The sequence below is a fragment of the Trachurus trachurus genome, assembly GCF_905171665.1.
Source record: "Trachurus trachurus genome assembly, chromosome: 21".
Lineage (NCBI taxonomy): Eukaryota > Metazoa > Chordata > Actinopteri > Carangiformes > Carangidae > Trachurus > Trachurus trachurus.
In genome coordinates this window covers 7,727,940-7,753,860 of record NC_139899.1, presented here as the reverse complement: position 1 = coordinate 7,753,860, position 25,921 = coordinate 7,727,940, and the positions used below count along the sequence as shown (strand labels likewise).

The 25,921-nt window shown below is 39.7% G+C and overlaps 3 protein-coding genes across 3 annotated transcripts; all 3 read right to left on the bottom strand.

The window, feature by feature from the left end:
• Positions 1–2,233: 2,233 nt before the first annotated feature.
• Positions 2,234–25,921, bottom strand: LOC311004759 (putative olfactory receptor 2W6; the record flags this gene model as incomplete). The annotated part of the gene is made up of 4 exons (XM_083996928.1): positions 2,234–2,489; positions 2,763–2,869; positions 22,435–22,688; positions 25,855–25,921. 4 exons carry the CDS (start codon positions 25,919–25,921, stop codon positions 2,234–2,236), a joined length of 684 nt encoding a protein of 227 aa, XP_083853054.1.
• LOC311005075 (olfactory receptor 2C3-like) lies at positions 16,268–17,197 on the bottom strand (the record flags this gene model as incomplete). Its single annotated transcript, XM_083997388.1, has 1 exon — positions 16,268–17,197. One exon carries the CDS (start codon positions 17,195–17,197, stop codon positions 16,268–16,270), a length of 930 nt encoding a protein of 309 aa, XP_083853514.1.
• LOC311005076 (olfactory receptor 2C3-like) lies at positions 18,575–19,510 on the bottom strand (the record flags this gene model as incomplete). The annotated part of the gene is made up of 1 exon (XM_083997389.1): positions 18,575–19,510. Exon 1 carries the CDS (start codon positions 19,502–19,504, stop codon positions 18,575–18,577), a length of 930 nt encoding a protein of 309 aa, XP_083853515.1. The 5' UTR covers positions 19,505–19,510.

The following is a 25,921-nucleotide window of genomic DNA, read 5'->3' as shown; positions in this document are numbered from 1 at the left end:
CTAGGAGTAAAAAAAAAAAAAAAAAAAGGAACTCCCAGGAGTTCTGTGCCTGAGCTTCGGTTTTGGTTTCAGGGACCTCGAGCAGTTAGATGTGCCTGACTGGGTGATGGAGCCATGGCAAGCAGATGCTGCCAGCTGTTAGCCCGAAATCCAAGCGAGCCATCATTGATCTTCAGAACGACGAAGAGGCAAAAGCAACGTTCCAGACCTCTGGTTGGCGTGCGATGTGTGTAACACAAGGTCAGTGTTTACCCCCATTGTGGGAGAGGGTCCATCTCCTGCTCCTCGCTTTCCCCACGTTCTCGTCGAACAGGGATTCAACCAAGCTCTCCAGATGCAGACGAAATACCGCAACCGTCTGAACCTGGTTAGCTCTGGCGCTCTCAGACTGAAACTAACATCCCAGTGTTCAGATGTGAAAAAGCTGGCAGTGGCCCAGCAAGCACAGGGGTCTCAAAAGTTGCTTTTGTGGCAGAACGTAGGAGGGCCCAGTGGGGTTTGAACCCCAATCTCCCGAGTAAGAGTCATGCACTCTGACCATTCAACCAAAGGGATTTCCCTGTGGCCAAGTAGCCAGGGCGCATGATCAATTGGAGGCCAGGGTTCCTACACATTTGACATTTCCAGATTCCATATTTTTTCCAGACTTCTCGGTAAAAAAAAAAATCAAATTATTTGTGATATTTGAGCAAATAGATGCGCATAATATAAAAAAAAGCAATAAATCATTTGTTTTCATTATTCTGAATGTGTATGCCATTATGTGGTGCTTGTAGCTAGGTACAATAGCGCATACAAAATAATTAACCCAAATAACTTCAGATAAGATCAAACCCAGATAAATATTAAGATAAATATATTTCCATACAATAGTTTCCATTTCCCATACATTTCCAGAAATGTATAAAATCAAATTCCATAATTTTTCATACTTTCCATACTTGCGTAGGAACCCTGGGAGGCATAGTGACAGGACCGTCAACTGTCACACTTTCAATTAATAAAGCACTTTTTTTCTTGGTGCCAGTGTCTCAGTCCTCAGGTAATGACCGTTCCTTTTCAAATTTTTGATAAGCCTAGAGCGCATTAATTGATGCATGAGCGATTTCTGTTCTTTTATTGGCTCATTCACTGTTGTCCGTGTGAAGTGTGCGTGGTGTTGCCATCTCTGAATACATTAGCCTACTAAAACTAATTTTCAACAAATTCTGCAGTAAGAGGCTGTAAGAGGATCATGGTATGGTCTGTTCAAAAAAGGGTGAGAACCACCTACTAACAGCAGTATTAAAGCTGATTTTCTCCCGTGCTCTTCCATGTGTGTAACTCATGCACCCAGAGGAATTGGCACCAACTAGTGGTGCAAACAAATATTATCTGCAGGGCCTTTCTGCAACTGCAAAAGTGATCTAAATCATTAGTAGTGGCACAAAAATTATGAAAATGTACAACATACGAGAATGGCCACTATTGGCATATGACATTTTTATGGTCAAAATAGTGAATGCATGACAAATGTTGCTAAGCTACTCCTCTGCAAAGGCTATCATACCAATAAATAACGTGGACAGTGGGATAGGAAAATAGAAACAAGAATTTGCCCACCCTTTCAATTGCAAGTAGTGGCCTGGCTCATGGACTGATGCCCAGGCAGCTAGAAAGTGTAGATTGGGAGATGAAATGCCATGCTTAGCCCACAGCCACAATCACCTGGCCCTGGAAGAAACGTATTACTTTTTAAAGCCTAAATATGCATTAAAATAAACTTCACAATCAATAAAATTGATCAAGTTGGAAATCTTGCTTGCTTTCTTTCTTTCTTTCTTTCTTATGTTGCAATTTTAATCAGTGCTAGTTAGTATTTCACTGCACACCTCTCCCATCAGATGGTTGGAATTTTGTTAGTTATACATATCCACATATATTTGGATGTGCTTTTTTATTTACACACTGGATTAAAACTATACCAAAGATAATTTGAAAGAAAAGAAACCTTTATGCAGAGGTTTCATTACAAAGAAGTGTTTTCAACATGGTACATTGTTAATTGACATTTATCAAATACTGCCAAGTCAAATGTTTAGGTAGTCAACATATTGAACCCTGTATCACCAGGCCTGTAGATATCCAGTAGATATTTCAGGAAAACCCTGAACCAGAAATGAGAAACTATTCTAAAGCAAAGACAGCTGATCTTTCTTTGTCACATTACACAGAATTATTCCAATAAAAGAGATCACTTTCTGCCAATATGAACTAAATACAGGATTTTGTTTCGTACTTTGGTCAGTTTGAATCCGTATATTAGAGGATTCATAAGTGGAGGAATAAGGAGAAATTCCATAGAGATGAAATTTTGAAGGCTTTGAGGTAAATCTGTGGAGCCAAATCTCATGTACATCAAATCAAAAAGTATTACAACACAGAATGTAAATAAAGAAATTAAATGGGGCACACATGTCTGCATAAACTTTGCCCTGTCATCTTTGGACCTCACACAAGTTCGGACAAGATGCATGTACGTCCAAGCAATGAAAACCCCATGGGACACATATGTGAAAATTGTAAAATATGCAAATGCACTATTAAAAAATGTGTCGACTTCCGGGCAAGCAAGTTTAACAATAATCCAGTTCAGACATAAGAGTTTCTGCATGGTCGAACCACATAACTTGAGTCTGGATGTTAGCAGAACATTGATGGAGAAAATACAGAGAGGAGTTAGCCAGGAGAAACAAACCAGCAGAGAGAGCCTCCTCTTTGACATGAACACATGATAGTGCAGCGGTCGACATATAGCCTGATACCTGTCATAGGCCATAACTGCTAGGATGGACAAATCACAACAAGCAAATGAGTAGATGACAAAAGCCTGGAGAAGGCAGCCTTCATATGAGATTTCTGGTGAGGGCGACAGTAAATCCAAGAGGAATTTAGGGTAGAAACCTGTGGTCCCATAAAGTCCATTCATGCAAAAACTGCACAACAAAATGTACATAGGTTCATGGAGGTTTTCATCTGATATAATGATGATGACAAGAGAGATGTTGAAAAACAAAATCACACAATAATACAGTAAAGTGAGAGAGAAAATAGTTAGTCTGTAATTCATTGTCTCGTTTATCCCTGAAAGAGTGAATATTCTGACAACAGAGACATTATCCATGGTTAGAGGACAAACCTTCAGTTATGAAATCTTCAAATTGTAACAATTCAATCTCTACTCGTCTAATACTATGACCTACACTGAGGCTGTGCTGCCTGCTCTGACTCTGCTCCTTCAACACCAAGCATTGATAACAGCTTGGACGACAAAACAACTGGGAATTTAAACACTGTTGAAACATTAAAGAGGAACTAAGCAGGATTTTTCCCGTGGCTATTGTACATTTTTCCCTTAATTAAAAAGCTCCTGGTAATTGTGATAGTTACATGACTCGACATGACAAGAAAATCTGTATTTAGTTTGAGAAAGGATACATAATTTTTTTTAAATGAGAAAAGAATAATTATCATCATAGACACCTCACACATGTCTTCTTATTGTTGTCCGTATGTGGTTGTATTTAAAGCCCCTGTGCAAACTTTTCATTTAGTGTTGATTTTGGTGGCCCCTGTGGACAAAAGCAGTGGTGTTTTGCCGGAATGAAGACTGCATTTCCCACTGTCGTGAAGACGTTTGTCTGGCCAGCACGTGTAGATTTCTTTTGGAGACGGAAAGAAGACATGCATATGGATGAGGTAATGTATCTATTCGTATCGTTTCGTCAGTGGTCTGACCCGACCATGCCTTCCAGAGGTATAGAATTAGACTATTTAGAACTAGAAAAAGCATTTCCAAGAATGGAAATGGTGTGACTGCTGATAGCAACTGAATGCTGTTGCAGAATTAGCAAATAGTGCAAGCAGTGATCACCATACAAATGTTTGACCAAGGTCGGAATCAAACCCACAACCTCATGGTCATTAGACTTCCATTCTGCCTCTAGGCCACGGTGCACACACAGTTGCAGAGACTGTTGTCTGTTAATGATCTGCACACTGTCAACATCAAGAAAGCTTGAGAGTCAAGCTTGAATGACTTAGAATGAAAATTTCTGTGAATTTCAGGCTGAGAGCAGCAGTTTCAACATGAAGCAAGTTATCAGAAGTCAACAGAGGACAACTGGGAAAATAATTCACTATAATTGTTGTTGAGGCAAGATTTGAACCAGCAACCTTCAAGTCTCCAGACCAGCAAGCTAACCACTAGGCTACAGACAGAGACAGTATTTGAGGGGTAAAGAAAACACTGTTGCAGAATTAGCAAATAGTGCAAGCAGTGATCACCATACAAATGGTTGACCAAGGTAGGTATCGAACCCACAACCTCATGGTCAGCAGACTTTCACTCTGCCTCTAGGCCACAGTGTACACACAGTTGCAGGGACTGTTGTCTGTTGATGAACTGCACTCTGTCACACTCTGAAGTTAACAAGCCCAAAGCTGTAGTTCCAGTGCAAATCAATCTTAGTGCAGTGGTATAAACAAGAAACACAAACCAAGATTAGGTGGGGGTGCATATGCATTATCAAGTTTGATCTTGTGACCAGACCAAGTGGTATTGGTTAAAGGTCAAAGTGGCTGACACACTAACAAGACTGCTCAGGTGGGATTTGAACCTGTGACCTTGTGATTGGATGGCAGGAACCTTATCCACTAGGCCATTCCAACACTTCTGATGAAGTAGAGGTTGAGACTTTGATGAATGTGAAATTTTTCAATGATGCTTAAAGTCCCACTCCCGCGACCCTTTTCGGCCATTTTAAAACCAGCTCATTAGCCATGCATATTAGCAATTCACCTCTGGGGGGTGGGCGGAGACTGCGCTGTTTTGCACCCGCCCAGCCACCTCCTCGCACCCCACCCCCCGGTTGCTGACAGCTGGACATTGTATAATTACAGATTCAGCGCATTTAGACTGGAGCATAGTCCTTGCTCACAGTGCAAGCTGCTCTACCAGGTGAGCTAAACCTATTATACCTTGACAGCTACACCGAGATGCCAAGCCTTTCACCTCTGAGCCAGATGAAGAACGGGGCGGGAGCTTGTAGCACTAGTGCCCTCCCCTGGAGCTGTGACACGTCAGCTCCAGTCTCCCTGAAACTGCCAGTTTGAGTCTGCCATTGGTTCACAGCAGTTTGAAGGCAGAAAAACTCAGAAATGCAATTTTGCACTTCCTTTTCTGCTGATATGTGCTCTAACACAAGAAAAATGCCACAGGAACATGTGAAAAGCTCAAAAAACACGATTTTCACGGGAGTGGGTCTTTATAAAAGCATCATAAATGAGCCATTAGAAGTTTGTCTACAAATCAGAATTTGAATGAAGTCTCTAGCAGAAAGTACAACATGAATGAGGCAGGAATCGAACCCATGACCTCATGATCAGTAAACCTTTACTCTGCCACTTCGCCACAGAGAGCACAAACATAAGCATGTTGCCATTGTAATGTGATGATGTGCTGCAAACGGTGGCACTAGCAATTAACGCGTCTCTTAACGACCACCTGTAACCAATTCAGGGTGATGGAGGGGAGCAGAATTCAACATAACATAACAAGAGTGCTGAACCTGGATTGGAACCAGTGACCTTGGGGTTGGCAAGCAAGCACCTTACCAACTGGACTACAGACAGAGTTGTGAAGATGAGAGGTTGAGACTTTGATGAATGTGAGATTTTTCAATGATGCTTAAAATAAAGAGAAATGAGTATAGATTAGCCACACCAAGTAAGAAGAGGACTTTTTTGTGACCTGTGACTATTTTTTGGTGAATTAAAATGATTTAAAAAGCACTTAACAGCAAGTTACAAAGTTGAGCTCCTTCTCCTGCTGCTGTGAAAAAAATGCATTGAGCTGGATGAGAGCAGAGAGCTCCCTGGCTGCATTTAAAAAATATTTTAAATTATTATCTAAGTCTCTTTGCATTTTTGACCAGAATTTTAGCCAGAAGACAAGTGTGGCTACAAAACTGGAGAAAATAATTTGTCTAGAGTTTAATTTGTGGCCGTGCTGACAGTTTAGCCAGAAAAACTCTAGAATGTTTTTTCGCCTCTATCCACTCTGACACCACTCTGGCTCTGCTCGTTAGACGCAACACACACACATTATAAAGCTGAAAAAAATCAGAAAAAGTTAAATATTTTAAAAAGTATAAATAGTTAAAAAGAGAAAAGTAATGCCAATAAAGTTCAAAAAAAGCTGCACGTTTTGATATATGAATTGTTGAAATAGCACAAAGTATGAAGGACTAGAAGAAGACCGTAAAAAGGCGGAAGAAAATGGCCAAACAGAAGAACAATAGTGTGACTGCTTCAGCAGTCACACTAAATAGCGTATCTTCGGGCTCATTTGCTGTTGTAGGTAACAGAGACACATCAGCAGAAACCAGAGACTTTTGCATATCCAGTTGAAAGCTCTGTACCGGGGCTTTAATGTTGTGTTTATTAGTGTGAATGCTGAAAGCATTCACACTATTGTTCTTCTGTTCGGCCATTTTCTTCCGCCTTTTTACGGTCTTCTTCTTTTTTTTTTTTTTTTTAAACACATTTTATTGTTTTTCCAAACATAAACAATACAAAACACAGAAACAGACCCCCCACCCCAACCCATCAGACAGCACATGTTATACAAAGTTAGACAAGTAGAGAGAGAGAAAAAAAAAATAAATAATAATAATAATAATAAAAAAAAAAAAAAAAAAAAAAAATAAAATAAAAAATAAAAAAAAAAATAGAAAAGTAGTTACATTTACCAGGGCTGTGATATTAATGGTAGATAAAAAGTAGTAGATAAGTAGATAAAAATACAATTAAAATAAATAGATAAATAAGTAATATTAAAATAAGTAAGTAAAATAACTAAATAAAATGAAATATATAATTAAATGATCAGAATTAAAAAAAAATAATAATAAATAGTGGAAAATAAATAAATAAAATACATGTAAATTAAATTTAATTAAAATGAAAAATAATTACATTTCTGGTTTGATTCCAGTCAGTATTTAACTACGAGTTAAGAGAAAACAATCATCAGCAGCCTATTGTCCCCGCACAGGGGGAGTCTTATTCCACTCAGAAAACTGTCTGCCCATCATTAGCAGATTTTTCAGATCTGCAGGTATATAATCTAAAAAGGGTGTCCAGACTTTTAAAAATAACTCATCTTTGCCCTTCACGACAGCTTCCAACCTTTCATGAGGGAGAGTATTAAAGATCTCTCTATACCAAAAGGTGACAGTAGGTGGAAGAGGTTTGATCCAGTTTTGCAGGATACATTTTCGGGCAGCAAGAAGGAGTTTTTCAAAAAGCTTATAATGTGATGCAGTGAGATGTAGGTCCCTAGAGGGCAGGCCTAGGAGGAAAACCCCTGGATCTTTTTTAATTTTTATCTTAAATATACCACTGAGTACCTTTGAGATAAGTGACCAGAATCTGGAGATCAGTTTACATTCCCAAAAATAATGAAAATATGTTCCCCTTTCTAAGTTGCACTTGGTACATAGAGGAGAAATGGAGTGGTCAATTTTGTTTAAAATAATAGGAGTAATATGCAGCCTGTGAAGTATCTTGTATTGAGTTTCTCTTAACCGGTTACAGGTAGATGTAGACTTGATCAGGCGTATAGCTGACAGCCAGTCATCCTCTAGATATTCGTTGTTCAAGTCTTTTTCCCATCTATGAGAGATGTCTGGTAAATAGTAAGTGACAGAAGAACCCAGAAGCGAACAAAATGATGCTATAAAATGTTTTCTATTTTTGCGTTCTAGGAGAAATCTCTCGACATCACTATAAGAGATGTTGGTAGAGAAAGAGGCGGTCTGTGAGGATACAAAATGTCTAATCTGTAGATACCCAAAAAAGTGCTGTTTGGGGATATTGAATGTTTCTTGTAACTGTTGAAAAGATAGAAAAGTATCATCCCTCAATAGATCGCCGATTACGTGGATTCCCTTGTCCCTCCAAGAAAGGAATGTAGGTGAGTTAACACCTGCAGGAAAGTCAGGGTTGTGGGTTATGGGAGACAGTAAGGATTTTGCACTTCTTCTTCCCAGGTATTTAGATATATCACGCCATATCCTGATACTGTTATAGATAATAGGATTACATTTTATTTCCGGATTTATCTTATTTGCTTCACAAGTGATTAAACTCCACAGGGAATGAGGGTGGCAGGCCCAAGAATCAATACAGGTCTCTCTCTTAATATATGAATGTAGCCACAGCCAGAAGTGGCGTGCATGGCAGGCCCAATTATAAAACAGCATATTAGGCATAGAGAGACCACCTGTGTCTGTAGGTAATTGTAATATCTTAAGCCTCTGCCTAGGTTTTTTGCCTTGCCAGATAAATTTGGAAAACGCCTTCTCTAAATCTAGGTTAATTTTTTTGGTCAGATATAATGGGAGCATTTGTAAAGGGTATAGGAGTCGAGGGAGCACATTCATCTTAATGAGACTGATTCGACCGAACAGGGATAGGGGTAAATTCTGCCATCGCTCCAGGTCTCTTTTGACTGAGGTACATATAGGGGTAAAGTTCAGTTTTTGCAGATCTCTCAGGTCCGAGGACACCTTTATCCCTAAATAGGTGAAGCCAGATCTTGACCACCGGAAAGGAAAGTTTTCCTGAACATCTGTAATATCTAGGGTTCCCAGTGGCATAGCTTCAGATTTATTAAAATTTATTTTATAGCCAGATATATTACTAAACTTATTGAAGATATCTATAATTGTGGGAGTTGAAAGCTGAGGAGAGGATAAAAACAAAAGGATATCGTCTGCGTATAGGACAATTTTATGTTCCTCATGTCCTATTGTTATTCCCTTTACATCGGTATGGAGTCGAATAGTTTCAGCTAATGGTTCTAATGCTAAAGCAAAGAGGAGTGGGCTGAGGGGGCACCCTTGGCGTACACCCCTTGCTATTGGGAAGGGTTCGGAGCGCCGCCCGTTAGTTATAACAACAGCTGTAGGTGAGTGATATATGGTTTGAATCCATTTAAGGAAGTCCCCCCCTAGGCCAAATCTCCCCAAGATGTCAAATAAATAGCCCCACTCAACCCTATCGAAGGCCTTTTCTGCATCTAGAGAAATGGCCAGAGCCTTCTGTTTATATTGAGAGGTAAATTGTAAAATATTCAAGAGCCTTCTCACATTGCTAGCTGAATAGCGTCCATAAACAAAGCCCGACTGATCTGGATTTATAAGAGTGGGGAGTAATTTTTCTAGGCGTCTGGCTAAAAGTTTTGACAGTATTTTGCTGTCTACAGGAATCAGACTGATCGGTCTATAGGAACCACATATGTCAGATGGCTTATCCCTCTTTAAGGTAACCGAGATATTAGCTGTGTTTAACGTGGGGGGGAGACAACCCCTATTAAAGGAATCTGAATACATGTCTGTTAAGGGACCAACTAGTTCTTGTCTAAATGTTTTGTAAAATTCCGGGCCGAAACCGTCCGGTCCCGGAGCCTTGCCTCCCTTAAGAGTGTGTATGGCTTGTAAGACTTCTTCTTTAGTAATTGGCTTGCATAGCTCTGCCTTCTGTGTGTCTGAAAGAGACGGTAATTTTATCTTGTTAAGAAATGTTGTTCTAGCCTCAGAAGAGGATGTACATTCAGAGCTATAGAGGTCTTTATAGAACAGTTTCATTACTTCATTTATATCAGATGATTTGAGGCATCTCATCCCGTTTTTGTCTATAAGGGATGGAATTACATTGGGATCGGTTTTACCTCGGGCAAGGCGGGCCAGTAATCGGCCTGGTTTATTGCCTGATTCAAATAGTCTGTGTTTAGCAAAAAAAATCTGTGTCTCCGCCTTCCTGGTTAAGAGCTGATTCAAAGCAGAACGGGCTGCATCCAGCTGTTTCGCAAGAGAGCTGCTATGAGATATCTTAAACTGAGCTTCTAGATTATCTATTGTCTTCTCTAAATCTAACTGTCTTTTAAGGGCGTCTTTCTTCTGTGCTGACGTATACGATATGATAGCCCCACGTATATATGCTTTGCCGGCTTCCCACAGCGTAGAAGGACTGATATCTGGGGTTTTATTTATAGAGATGAACTGCCGCCATTCAGATGTTATATACTCTGTAACAGAGTGGTTGCTTAGAAGGGTAGGGTTAAGCCTCCAGTGTCTGCAAGCAGGATCTCTATAAGGAGGAGAGATAGTTACACTGATGGGGGAGTGGTCAGAAAGAAACTTGGTGCCAATTGTGCAGTTCAGTATTCTGTTCAAAATTGTTCTTGAAGATAAAAAGTAGTCTATTCTAGAAGAAACCTGGTGGGGGATTGAGAAGAATGTGTAGTCTTTATCTAAGGGGTGTAGCACCCTCCAAGTATCATATAGATCAAAATCTTTACAAAATTCGCCCATTTTTGCACTTTTCTTAGAGAGAGTAGATTGGGGGGGGGATAAATCAATATTTGGGTTAAAAGCACAGTTCAAATCGCCTCCTAGAATTAAATATGGAGAAGAAAATGTTGCTAAATCCGAAATAAGCTGTGGAATGAAAGAGGCCTCATATATTGTTGGTGCATATATACAACCAAAAACGACATGTTCTCCATAAAGATAGCCAGACAGAATTACATAGCGTCCCTCTTTATCTGATAATGTTTTGTCAAGAGTAAAAGGCAGGGAGCGATGTAGGAGAATTGCAACGCCTCGACTTTTAGAATTATAAGACGAATAAAATACCTGACCTACCCAGCTTCTCCTCAATTTTATATGTTCTAGGTCTGAAAGGTGGGTCTCTTGGAGAAAGGCAATTTGGCATCTTTCTTTTTTAAGGAAGGACAGGATTTTCTGGCGTTTGATGACATGGTTAATGCCCTTTACATTAAGTGAAACAATCTTAAGATCACTCATGTAGGGTTACGCCCTCTATACAGTAAGTGTTCTATGCAGCTATACATGAAACAGAGAAGAAAAAAGGCAGTGTCTGATATGGTAGTTAATAAAGGACTGAAGCCAAACACACAAGAAAAGAATACAATAGTTACTGCTGTCTGTAGAAACCCCTCCCCAAACTGAGGCTCTGAACCCTGAACAAAATAGAGCCCCCCAAACGAAAAAACAAGAACAAAGAACATCCTTATAAAGGCGTTAAGAGTCTTGGGGCAGGTGAAGCAGAGAGGTATCCTCCCACCTGTGAGAGAAACGAACACACCAGCTGCAGGAATGTTCACATGCATCCCACTACTGATGCCTGTTCTCCGCAACCCCCCCGCCCCGCAGCCGACAGCTGATTATTAATCACGTCCTGTGATTGAAGCATATAGTCTCAAGAAATAATTAAATACCGCTGGGAGAGAAAAAAAAAAAAAAAAAAAAAAAAAGAGAGAAAAAAGAACGCAGGCAAATTACCTGAGCATGTATCCATAACAGAAAAGGGAGTAAACATAGGCTATTGATTTTTTTTTTTTTTCCCTTTCTTTTTAAGGAGCGGAAATCGTACTGACAACTGTAGTTGTGACGGCCACAGCTAAAATATCAATATACGAACAAATAAGTCCATCCATCTGAATAAAAATAATATTATTCAGGGAGAATCAAGACGTTGGGCTATAGGCTGATTAACAACAGGTACCTGTATCATGTCAGGGGAGAGGGACTCACTGTTGCTCTGAAAGTAAACTCCAAGTGATGAGGTCCACACCGGGGTGGATTATGAATTGTTCATCTTCCATTCGGCAAGAGTTTAATTTCTGTCCGCTGTGTAGACCGTGTTAAACACTTCAGTGTCATCAATATCCTGTGCCCGAGGTTAGACGCGTCTGCTCAGAAAATCCTCAGCTTCACGTGGGTTTTTGAAGGAGTGATCCTCGCCGTTCAGGGTGAAGCATAAGCTGGCCGGGTAGCGCATCTGGAACCGCAGCCCTCTCTGGATGAGGCGGTCACACACACCGTTGAACTGACGTCGGGCTTCTCTCACCTGGGGCGATAGGTCCTGACGGATGTAGATCTTGTCTCCTTGGAAGGTGACTTCGCGTTTCTCCCGGACAGCAGAAAGGATCCGTTGTTTGTCACTAAAGTTGTGTAACTTTATGATGACAGGTCGATTGTAATTTTTCTTCGGCGGACCTAAGGCTCTGTGTGCTCGGTCAATCTTAATGGAGCCTCGCTTGGTCTCCAGACCCAGTGTGTCTGGAAGCCAGGTCTCAAAAAACCTGACAGCCTGATTCCCCTCTGTGCCTTCCTTGAGGCCCATGATTCGTATGTTATCTCTGCGGCTCCTGTTTTCGCTGTCCTCGGCTCGGTCGGTTAATATCTTCACTTTTTTTTCGAGTTCAGCTAGCTTGTTCTCCAGAGAAGCTGTGCGGTCCTCGCCGTCAGAGATGCGGGTTTCAGTCTCAGCGATCCGCTTTGTGTTGTCTTCCACACAGCGGCTCAGTTTGTCCAGAGTAGAATGCAGCTCTGTAAACTTCCGTTCCATGAGAGCGCCAATCTCTTTAGTAACTGTGTCGGAAACGGCGTTAGCCAGGCTTTCCTCAAACGACGTGCTGCCGCCATCTTCCATGTTAGCTTCTGCATTAGCCGCGAGTAGCTTTTTTGTGTCTTGACGAGTTACGGTTCGCACGGGTATTTCTGACGCGGGGACAACTCGAGAAGTATTCCCTTTAGCGTTGGACATGTTCTCCAGCAAGTGTAGCCAGGAAATGTTGAGGTTTATCAGTTAAAAATTGAGTTTATCGGCTGACGGAGCGGGAGGTCGGCAAAAGCGAACCTCTCAGTGCAAGCGCATCACGTGACCCCACGGTCTTCTTCTAGTCCTTCATACTTTGTGCTATTTCAACAATTCATATATCAAAACGTGCAGCTTTTTTTGAACTTTATCGGCATTACTTTTCTCTTTTTAACTATTTATACTTTTTCAAACATTTAACTTTTTCTCCAAATTAAACTCTAGACAAACTTTTTTCTCCAGTTTTGTAGCCACACTTGTCTTCTGGCTAAAATTCTGGTCAAAAATGCAAAGAGACTTAGATAATAATTTAAAATATTTTTTAAATGCAGCCAGGGAGCTCTCTGCTCTCATTCAGCCCAATGCATTTTTTCACAGCAGCAGGAGAAGGAGCTCAACTTTGTAACTTGCTGTTAAGTGCTTTTTAATTCATTTTAATTCACCAAAAAATAGTCACAGGTCACAAAAAAGTCCTCTTCTTGCTTGGTGTGGCTAATTTCTGCACTTTTCTTACTTTTTTTCTTAAGCATCATTGACAAATGTCAAATTCATCAAAGTCTCAATTCCTTCCCCACAACTCCACTGTAGTATAGGGGGTAGGGTGGCTGCTTGGCAACCCCAAGGTCACTGGTTTGAATTCAAGGGAAGAACTCTTGTTATGTTATGTTGAATTCTGCTCTCCTCCCCCGCCTTCAATTGGCTACAGGTGTTTGTTATCTCCTTGATTACTCATACCAGTTTGTAGCACATCATCACATTATAATGAATGACAACAGTCTTGACAGCAGTGTGCTCTCTGTAGCCGAGTGGCAGAGTAAAGGATTAATGATCATAAGGTCATGGGTTCGATTCCTGCCTCTGTCATTTCACATCATTGCTTGACTTTTGATTCCAATTATTCAGCTGTCATTGGACAGTCTTTGATTCCTCATAGTATAAAGCTCATTGTAACTCAGGTTCTCTGTGGCCATATGGTTAGTGTGTTAGGTTACCACTCATGAAGTTGTGGCTTCAATTCCTTCCATGGACATGTTTCTTGTATGCCATTCCGCATGTCTTTGTCAATTTATTCTGCTAATTCAGCATGGTTCAGCATTGGGTTTCAGCATTCACACGCATGTTCCGTTAGGAAATGCTGTTTCTAGTTATATGTATTGTATGCACCACAGGGGAGCAGGGGTTCCAGTCTCATTGTATTTTTAATGTGCAATGACAATTAAGGCTTTCAATTGAATTCAGCACAAATTGTTTTGTTCGAATGCCAAGAACTAATGTTTCATTCATAATTTTTTGAGATATTTCAATTCCCATTTCTATACTGTTCATGACATCAAAAATTATCACTTCACTAACTCTGTCTTCCTCACAATTACCCCCATCCACTCTCAGAGGCAAGAGGTGGATGGTTTTTAGTCTATAGAATAGAGAAGCAGATGGGCTGAATGCAAGACCATGGGGGTTGTTGCCAAGAGCCATTCAGACCCTGTTAAACCACAGTGAGAGCTGTGTCACAGCCTCTATATAAAGTATCTCTTTTTTCCTTGAGTGTTGGGACTCTGCCAAGGTTGTCCCTTGTCCCTGATTCTGTCTGTGCTGTTCATTGGACCTCAGAGTTGCATCTTTTCCCTTTGTACATTATGTGGTTTTGATGGTTTCATCACAACGTGAACCCCCGTGTTCACTAGAACATTTTGCAGCCAAGTGTGAGGAAGCTGGGATGAGAGTCAGTCACCTCCAAGCCTGAGGCCATGGTTCTCAACCAGAAAGCAGCAAACTGCCTCTTCTGGGTTGGGGTTAGTTGGTGCCCCTAAATCGAATAATTCAAGTATCCTAACATCTTGGACATGTATGGGAGTGAAATAGAGTGGGAGATTTACAGACAGTTTTTCCGGCACCTGACAGGAGGATCATCCATTGGGTGTCTGGGTGCAGCTATAAAGATAGGGTGAGGAGCTTGGTCAGCCAGAGGAGGCTGAGTCGAGTCTCTAATCCTTTATGTTGAAAGGAGACAGTGGAAATAGTTTGGACTTGATTGGGACACGTCATGGGCGCCACATCCAATGACAGGGTGGACCCATTGGAGGGAGCTTTGGCAGCTATAGAGAGTGTCGATTGGGGATTGGGAGATGAAATGCCATGCTTAGCCCACAGCCACGATCACCTGGCCCTGGATAGTGGAATAAATGTATTTCTTAAAGGGACAACGAGGAGTTTTGGAAAAGCGAAGCGTTTTCACACTACATTTATGAGCCTCCGTGCGCACCGTAAAATTCTTTGATCGGCGCAAGACGGACTCATGTTTTCATTCATCAATAATTAAAGTCAGTGGTTCGAAGAGGTTCACATACCGTCGTAGTTCTGACCATAAACGGCGATTCGGCGGCGTTATTCTCATGACTCGCCACGAAGGAAACGCTGGTCGGCTCGACCAGCATTTCCGCCACCACTAATAATAACAAAATAACGATAGAGACAGAATGATATATTTATCGAAAATGGGCCCATTAACAAGTGTGGGTAGCGGAGATTCATCCACATTAACGTGAGACTTTTTATAACCGAATAGAAACTCCTCGTTGTCCCTTTAAAGCCTTTTATCTAAATGTGCTTTAAAATAAACTTTACAATCAATAAAATTGATCAAGTTGAAAATGTTTCCTTGCAACCAGACTGACATTGCTATAAGATAGGTGGGGTGATGTGAGTCAGTTACAGTCTGTAAGGAGGACCCACATTCTGAACTAAGTGATTAGGCAATATACTATAAAATACCTATGCACATTCATAAGTATGATAAGTAATATTGGCACATGAAAATATCAAAAATGAACTTGACCAATATATTTTGTTGTGTATACAACATATCATGAGCAGCAGTCTGTCACTCTGCTGAAGGCTGCTGTATACAGACACAGGCCAAAGCAGCTCTGATTAGAAGCTGTGTCAAAGGTAAAACCACAGACATCATAACCTACACTAAAGTTACAGAAACACCTCACTCTGATGAAAAAGTCAATTTGAATGACGAGCAAGAGAGAGAGGCTCTTCGCTACGGCTATAATAAACCGATGCCCAGATTTCAATAGCATGTGAGTAGATGTTATAGATTGATTTCTTTCTTTCTTATGTTGCCATTTTAATCATTACTAGTTAATATTTTACTGCATACCTCTCCCACCAGATAGCTGGAAAAATTGTTAGTTATACATGTGTATCCACATATATATGGATGTGCTTTTTTATTTACACACTGGATTAAAACTATACCAAATATATTAGACAGAAAAGAAACCTTTATGCAGGGGTTTCGTTACAAAGAAGTGTTTTCAACGTGATACATTGTTAATTGACATTTATTAAATACTGCCAAGTCAAATGTTTAGGTAGTCAACATATTGAACCCTGTATCACCAGGCCTGTAGATATCCAGTGGATATTTCAAGAAAACCCTGAACCAGAAATGAGAAACTATTCTAAAGCAAAGACAGTTGATCTTTCTTTGTCACATTACACAGAACTATTCGGTCAATAAAGGAGATCACTTTTTGCCAATATGAACTAAATACAGGATTTTGTTTCGTACTTTGGTCAGTTTGAATCCGTATATTAGGGGATTCATAAGTGGAGGAATAAGGAGAAATTCCATAGAGATGAAGTTTTGAAGGCTTTGAGGTAAATCTGTAAAGTCAAATCTCATGTACATCAAATCAAAAAATCTAACAACACAGAATGTAAATAAAGAAATTAAATGGGGCACACATGTTTGCATAAACTTTGCCCTGTCATCTTTGGACCTCACACAAGTTCGAACAAGATGCATGTACGTCCAAACAATAAAAAACACATGAGACACATATGTGAAAATTGTAAAATATGCAAATACACTGTTTAAAAATGTGTCGACTTCCGGGCAAGCAAGTTTAACAATAATCCAGTTCAGACATAAGAGTTTCTGCATGGTCGAACCACATAACTTGAGTCTGGATGTTAGCAGAACATTGATGGAGAAAATACAGAGAGGAGTTAGCCAGGAGAAACAAACCAGCAGAGAGAGCCTCCTCTTTGACATGAACACATGATAGTGCAGCGGTCGACATATAGCCTGATACCTGTCATAGGCCATAACTGCTAAGATGGACAAATCACAACAAGCAAATGAGTACATGACAAAAGCCTGGAGAAGGCAGCCTTCATATGAGATTTCTGGTGAGGGCGACAGTAAATCCAAGAGGAATTTAGGGTAGAAACCTGTCGTCCCATAAAGTCCATTCATGCAAAAACTGCACAACAAAATATACATAGGTTCATGGAGGTTTTCATCTGATATAATGATGGTGACAAGAGAGACGTTGAAAAACAAAATCACACAATAATACAGTAAAGTGAGAGAGAAAATAGTTAATCTGTAATTCATCTTCTCATTTATCCCTGAAAGAGTGAATATTCTGACAACAGAGACATTATCCATGGTTAGAGGACAAACCTTCAGTTATGAAATCTTCAAATTGTAACAATTCAATCTCTACTCATCTAATACTATGACCTACACTGAGGCTGTGCTGCCTGCTCTGACTCTGCTCCTTCAACACCAAGCATTGATAACAGCTTGGATGACAGAACAACTGGGATTTAAACACTGTTGTGGAAAAAAAAAATTAAACATCAAAGGTTGAATAAGGAGAATTTTTATTAAAAGCTATATCTTTTCAAAAATAATACACCCACAGGCCATTTGGGGGATGCAGAATACAAGTATTGCTTTTCCAAAAAAAAATTATATTTAGTCTGGATAAAATAATTTAAGAAATTTTGATGGGTTCAACAATGACTTCCTGTTTACCTCACACCAGCCAATAGCCGCCATTGGGGGTCACTCCACTGTTTTGCTAAGCCTCCTCCTGGTCATGTGGATTTGTTTTCAAGGAAATCAATTAGTGGATTGATGGATTATCATATAGCTAAATGTTACGATGTGTGTATTTGTGTAGTCTTCTCTGTCATAAACACGTTACTTGTCTGTACACGACATCTACAGTATTGCACGTCTGCCCGTCCTGGGTGAGGGATTCCTCCTCTTTTGCTCACCCTGAGGTTTCTCCTGTTTTTTTCTGTGTTAAGTGCTTTCTTGAGAGTTTTTCCCTAAGTCGATGTCGGGACTCGGGATAATGCTGTGTAAAGCCATTGTTTGTAAAAAATGGGCTTTATACAAATAAAATTGCAATTAGGAGGCAAGTCTCTGAAAACCGAACTACAAACACTGAAAAAAAGACAAACACAGACATCATAACTATACACTAAAGTTACAGAAACACCTTACACTGATGAAAAGTTCATTTGTTGAACAACGAGCAAGAGAGGCTGTTAGCTACAGCTAATTTCAATAGCATAGCATGTGAGTACATTTTACAGGATTTCTTTCTTTCTTTCTTACTTATGTTGTCATTTTAATCACTACTAGTTCGTATTTCACTGCATACCTCTCCCACCAGATAGTTGGAAAATTTGTTAGATATACAGTACATGTGCATCCATACGGATGTGCTTTTTTTATTTACACACTGATTAAAACTATACCAAAGACAATTTGAAAGAAAAGAAACATTTATGCAGAGGTTTCATTACAAAGAAGTGTTTTCATCATGGTACATTGTTAATTGACATTTATCAAATACTGCCAAGTCAAATGTTTAGGTAGTCAACATATTGAACCCTGTATCACCGGGCCTGTAGATATCCAGTAGATATTTCAGGAATCCCTGAACTAGAGATGAGAAACTATTCTAAAGCAAAGGCAGCTGATCTTTCTTTGTCACATTACACAGAATTATTCAATCAATAAAAGAGATCACTTTCTGCCAATATGAACTAAATACAGGATTTTGTTTCGTACTTTGGTCAGTTTGAAACCGTATATTAGAGGATTCATAAGTGGAGGAATAAGGAGAAATTCCATAGAGATGAAGTTTTGAAGGCTTTGAGGTAAATCTGTGGAGCCAAATCGCATGTACATCAAATCAAAAACTATTACAACAAGGAATGTAACTAAGGAAATTAAATGGGGCACACATGTCTGCATAAACTTTGCCCTGTCATCTTTGGACCTCACACAAGTTCGGACAAGATGCATGTATGTCCAAGCAATGAAAACCCCATGAGACACATATGTGAAAATTGTAAAATATGCAAATACACTGTTTAAAAATGTGTCGACTTCCGGGCAAGCAAGTTTAACAATAATCCAGTTCAGACATAAGAGTTTCTGCATGGTCGAACCACATAACTTGAGTCTGGATGTTAGCAGAACATTGATGGAGAAAATACAGAGAGGAGTTAGCCAGGAGAAACAAACCAGCAGAGAGAGCCTCCTCTTTGACATGAACACATGATAGTGCAGAGGTCGACATATAGCCTGATACCTGTCATAGGCCATAACTGCTAGGATGGACAAATCACAACAAGCAAATGAGTACATGACAAAAGCCTGGAGAAGGCAGCCTTCATATGAGATTTCTGGTGAGGGCGACAGTAAATCCAAAAGGAATTTAGGGTAGAAACCTGTGGTCCCATAAAGTCCATTCATGCAAAAACTGCACAACAAAATGTACATAGGTTCATGGAGGTTTTCATCTGATATAATGATGATGACAAGAGAGATGTTGAAAAACAAAATGGCACAGTAATACAGTAAAGTGAGAGAGAACAGTGTAACTCTGTAGTTAAGAGTCTCGTTTAACCCTGACAATATAAAAATTCTAACAACAGAAACATTATCCATGGTCAGAGAGCAAATCTGCAGTTATGAAATCTACTTTCTGTAACAATTCAGTTTCAATTTGTCTAACACCTATACACTAAGGTTACACACAAATACCACCAATGACTTTGAACTCCTCTTCCCTGTGTCACAGCATCAGCAGTAACAAGGGGGTTATCATGCTGCAATTAATCCCCTAGCAAATCTGCCCTCTCTCTACCATCTATTAATATACTGTTTTAACTACAGCAACAAGAAACACATGGGAATAAAACAGTTTGTTCATCCAGTCACAGACGTGTTGAAGTGAAATACTACTAAGTTGGAGGGTCAAGGAAAACAACAACACCACCACCACTAGCCTGCATCCACACATGACAGTGCATCTGCCAACACATTCTCAATCCCCTTCTTGTGGCAGATCTGTAAATCAAAATCCTGCAGGGGCAAAGACCACCACATCAACCGCTGCATAATGCAAACGTTCACGAAAGGAGCTAACATAATCTAACACATTGTGTTCCACACGTAACATCTGAGTCAAAAGTCATTTATCTTTTAACAGGCACAAAGTTCCCCGCACTGTGTGGCCGATAGGTCAGCTGGGCTGAAACCGAGGGATTCTAGAGTCGTTTCCCTTACTGCAAACAACAAGAGCAGGAGACCCTCATCCCACTCTTTGGGAGTGGGATGAGGGTCTCCTGCTCATCCAGAGCACGACATGAATGAGTGGACACCTTCCCTCACTCCCACACCACAGAGAACCCTAACAAAACATAACTGGTATTTCCCGATCTATTTTATTACTATTTATCTGTTTAAGTGACTTGTTATTGTATTATTTTATTATTATTTTATATTTTAAAATCAAGGTCAATTAAAGCAACATTGCAGAGTTTCAGCTCAGTGCTTCCACCATCTGGTTGAGAAGCGCTATCGTCTGGGGGGAAAAACGAAACTTAACGAAAACAAAACTTATCAGCCAGCGCATCCAGCGTTTATTCCCATTAATAAACGACAGTATTTCCCACATGTTTGCAAGGAGACTGTGTGGCGGGTGAAGGGGGATGCGGCGGCGGCGACGACCGGAGGGGAACCGTAAGTTTCGCTTTTACCCACCACGTCTCTCTCTCGACGCAGAGGGGAGGGGGGGCGGTGTTTTGTACCCGTGCAGGGAAGTTACATAGTGCAGTTTCAGCCGACGCGACCTGGCTCAGGCTGCAGCGGCAGCACCATTCATCCTATTAACCATTTTTCTACCATTGCAATGAGTCTGGAAACATTATTTTAAGGCCGAAAAACTCCGCAATGTTACTTTAATAAATTGTAATGTGTTATTACAGATAAAGCCCAACCATTGTTTAAACAGGATTCACCACTATCAACTCCAATGTTAAACCCCTGACTACATTATCCATCAATATATTTTTCATCGTAATTCTTTTGTACTTTTACGCAGTGGTTTTTACTCAAGTTAAAGTTCTTGGTATTCCATTTACAACTGGTATCAACCAACAAGTTAGTTTTGTGATTTTTGGAAGCCTCTCTCCACTTCCACTAGGTCCTTTTTATTTTTGTTGTTGCAAATTTTCCTTGAGGAGAGGATTCAGTCTCTCTAAAAGTTGAAATAACAAAATATGGCAACAAGTAGGGCTAGTAATTACTGTAATACATTTTTATTTGCATTTTATTGTACGATAGTGGTGCAGCTGCCCTGTTGATCAGATGTAAGTGTAAGGTAGGTGTGAGGTGTTGAAGGTCACAAATAACACACTTAATCATGATCATAATAAAGTATTTGTCATTTTACAATTAGTAACATGAAAGTTTTTTCTTTCACACTGAGATTCTAAGTAATGGCACTATCAGGTTTCTGTTCTTTGTATTACAAGATGCACATCAAAATTGTATCAGATGCAGATTTATTGATATCAACATCCATGTATAAAAGATTATTGTACATATTTTGACTGCTTAAATAGACATCACAAAGAAACGCACATATCGTGTGTGTGTGTGTGTGTGTGTGTGTGTGTGTGTGTGCGTGTGTGCGTGCGTGTGTGTCAATATATAAAAAGTATTGTGTCAATCAACATCGAAAAAGCATTATTATTGGTATAAGTATTATTGAAGTAGGGGACAGGACAAATTATACAATAATGCAAGATAAGAGAAAGACAAATATTCTGACCTCGGACATAAGAGGCAGGTAACTAAAAACTAAAAATATGTCCTATATGTACTGAACCACTTGGGAAAATGAGTTTATACAGCATCAACTTTCTTTCTACCGATTACATGTTACTTCTCCAAGAGGGATGAATTTTATTTTTACCACACAAAAGTTGTATAATTGTGTTTCTAATTTGTGTCAGTTTAAAACCATATATGAGTGGATTGATGATTGGAGGAATAAAGAGAAATACTATTCCCATAAAATTCTTGATGCTTTCTGATAACAGTTTTGAGCCAAATCGCATGTGCAACAAATCAAAAAACAAACTTACAACAACAACAATTAAACATAGTAAATGTGGTAGACATGTTTGCATAAACTTACTTCTGTTCTCACTGGAAACAATACAGGTTTTTATCAAATACATGTAAGACCATACAATAAAAATGACATGCAAAAAATAAAACGTGTAATTAATAGCTGGAATTATAATATATGCTATAGAGACAGAACAGGCTAGTTTACCAACCAGAAAATTAATGCAGTAGATCTTTGGTATGTGTGAACCGCATAACCTTGATAATGACGTGGTTATCGTGCCCATGAGCACCAAGTACAAAGGAACAAGCCAAGCAGCAAACACAAATATGCCTATTTTTTCCCTGGTCATCACAGAGTGGTATATTAGAGGTTGACAAATCGCTAAATATCTGTCGTAGGCCATTACTACTAGAAAAGAGAAATCAGCACAAGCTGATGAGTGCAGCACAAAACCCTGCAGAAGACATCCAGCATAAGAGATGACATGAGTGGGAGACAAAAGATCAAAGAGGAACTTTGGATAAAAACCTGCTGTCCCGTACAGTGAATTGATGCACAGATTACAAAGGAAGATGTACATGGGCTCATGAAGGTTTTTATCCACAATAATTATCACAATAATGGTCACATTTACCAGCCAAATCACACAGTAACACAACAAAGTGAGGACGAAGAGAGTGACTCTGAAGTGTGCTGTGCCATTTAACCCTGACAGAGTAAGCAGAGTAATCATTGAAACATTATCCATCTTATTAAATATTATGTTACTGTTTGCTCCTATGGTATTTAAAACAAGATATCCAGTGCTGCATCTGTTGTTCTTATTGCAGTTGATATCCTTTATTGGAGCAACAGATGAGGCGCTAATGAACATGGGAATTCAAACAATCCAATCATTGAGCTGGGATACGCAAGAGAAAACGGACTAAATCATAACACAGAAAGTACTGTAACTTATTAAAGATAAATATTAAAGGGATAGTTCACCCTAGAATGATATTTCGCTCATTATCTACTCACCCTCATGTTGACTAAGGGCTGGAAGAATTATCAGAGTCCACCGTCCCTTCTCTGAGTTACAGGGGGTCTTGGCGTAGCAGTGCATTTCAATGCAACGGTTGCAAAGGGACACCAGAGCTCTTCGTAAAAAAACACACACAAAAAAACATCCAAATACCTCCATGATGCTCGTATGTAATGTCCGTCTTGTGCTGAAGCCCCAAATTGCGTAATTGTCCCGAAAAAAATTAAATAAGTCCACATTCCAAGCATGTTTGTAGCATTAGCTCCTAGTGTTTGTTGTCCGGTCTTCCGCTGCCAGTGCGCATGCGCAAGGTTCGCACTGATACTGAGACCGACTGAGACTCGGTCAGAGAAAAACTGTACCGTTCAAAGTTATTAATTTTCTCACTTTGTTTTACAGTGATGCATTTTATGTGATGAAGTTGATGATACAATATATAATTATGTTTCTACACAGGTGAGGTTTTTGAGATGCCATGAAAATGGTGCCTGACGAGGGAGATGGCACGCCACCCATGACCCTGATCTCTGCCTTGACCCAAGGAGCTGGATCAAGATCAAGATCACCTTTTATGGAGGAGCCCATCCATTCTCCATTACTGAGTGTCACACTCCGGTGTGATAGTAGTATCACAACGATCTTTTCAACTTGACTCTTCTAACTTAGAAAGTACATTTTGTCAGATGAAACTGACTTGACTGACTATTTTAGACTTAGAAGGACCAGACAGATGGATCAAAACTAAATTAAACAGTTTATAACAGAAGGAACAAAACTCAACTTTAATGTAAATAACAAAAGCCAGTAGAAATCTGTTATTTTATGATGTCAGGGTCGGGGACACTTCAGCTAGTTTTGTCTTTGTATTACTGTACTTTCAGATGATTTTATCTCGTGAAACAAACTGTGTTCTAACTTACTGGTTCTACTTAGACAGTAGTTGCAGCTGTAGTAGAAGGTACTGGGTAACTCCAGGACAACTAGACTGTAGTTGCACACTAAGGAGGGAATAACAAAGAATACTTTATAATACAGCCCGCTATCTTGTAGTTACTGGGTAACTCCAGGACAACTAGAGTGTAGTTGCAGGACAATTACAGTGTACTTGCACACTAAGGAGGGAATAACAAAGAATACTTTATAATACAGCCCGCTACCTTGTAGTTACTGGGTAACTCCAGGACAACTAGAGTGTAGTTGCAGGACAATTACAGTGTACTTGCACACTAAGGAGGGAATAACAAAGAATACTTTATAATACAGCCCGCTATCTTGTAGTTACTGGGTAACTCCAGGACAACTAGAGTGTAGTTGCAAGACAATTACAGTGTACTTGCACACTAAGGAGGGAATAAGAATACTTTATAATACAGCCCACTATCTTGTAGTTACTGGGTAACTCCAGGACAACTAGAGTGTATTTGCACACTAAGGACAGGATAACAGTGCTCATTTACAGGGAAATTAAGATCTACTTGCATTAAAGTTTATGAATGATCATGGATGTGGATGTGTCATGTGTTTTCTGTTTAATAAAGAATAAATAATAAAAACATTTTCTATCTCTGAATGATTCATTATTGTGGATGTATTACTGTATAGTTTGTGTTTTGCCCTTGGATGACAGAACTAGACTTTCATAGATGTGCATTTTAGAGAGGTAAGTTTGCTACCAGCCAGCCTGTTATTGACCAATTTCCATGCTCTATACCAATTTCTCAGTATTCCAAACCATACAATTAATTAATTAATAATAAATCTCTGGAATAGAGGTGACATTTTCCTGCTGACAATAAAAAAAAATGGATTGTAACAATTGTGCTCATATTGTAGTAGACTTTTTAATTTCTAATATTGGTTAAAATCATTGGTGGGAAATGACCAGGAGTTACACTGTAAGTCCGGGCAAAGTAGCACGTAATTGTACGGGAGTTACGCTCTAAGACACAGCCTAGTTATACTGTAAAATGCAGGAAAATAGTGGCGGGGTGAGCGAGAGTTACTGTGTAATTTGGTGTAAAGTAGGACAGGAGTTACGTGCTAAGACACAGCCTAGTTATACTGTAAAATGCAGGGAAATAGTGGCGGGGTGAGCGAGAGTTACTGTGTAATTTGGTGTAAAGTAGGACAGGAGTTACGTGCTAAGACGCAGCCTAGTTATACTGTAAAACCGTGAGGGAAGTGAGCGAGAGTTACTCTGTACTTGTGTGGAAGTTGGTGTAAAGCAGGATGTAAGTTAACCGGAGTTACGCGCTAAGACGCAGCCTAGTTACACTGTAAATGCACGGGGGAAACAAAGGGGGAAGTGAGCCGCAGTTACTCAGTACTTGTGTGAAATAAGGGGCAACCTATGCGGAAAGAGAGCGGTAGGTACGTTCTAAGTCGCGGGCTGTATTATGTAGTGTTACCAAATATTTTTTACATGTTTTGAGGGACACATTTAAGGCCTAATTAATACGATAAGAAGAAAAATACTGAATTTGGTTTCCCCGGTCTTTAAGTTGAATAGAGCCTGGTTGCACCAAAAAGACCAAATTTTTTCTAGAAAGCTGAGAAAAATGCATTTTTGTGAAAGAGAGTCTCTCAAGAAAAACAGTGATTTATCCGTTTTAATTTTGGCTTCAAAAACATGTAAGACATCTGAAAATTTCATTTCACATGTTTTTTCATTGACCCCCCCCCCCCTCAAAAAAACAAACAAACAAACAAAAAAACAACAACTAAAATACAACAAGACAACTTTTTTTATCTCCATACTGATCGCGCTCGTCTTCTCCTTCTTCTTAACTTCTTGCTCTGATCTACAGTCTTCTTCGTTCTACGCATCCCAGAAGCCCCAAAATTACTCACAAGTGTGCGCGACAGTGTCCCCCTTAACCAGCCGCAGAAAACTGCATTTGACGTCTATGGACGTCAT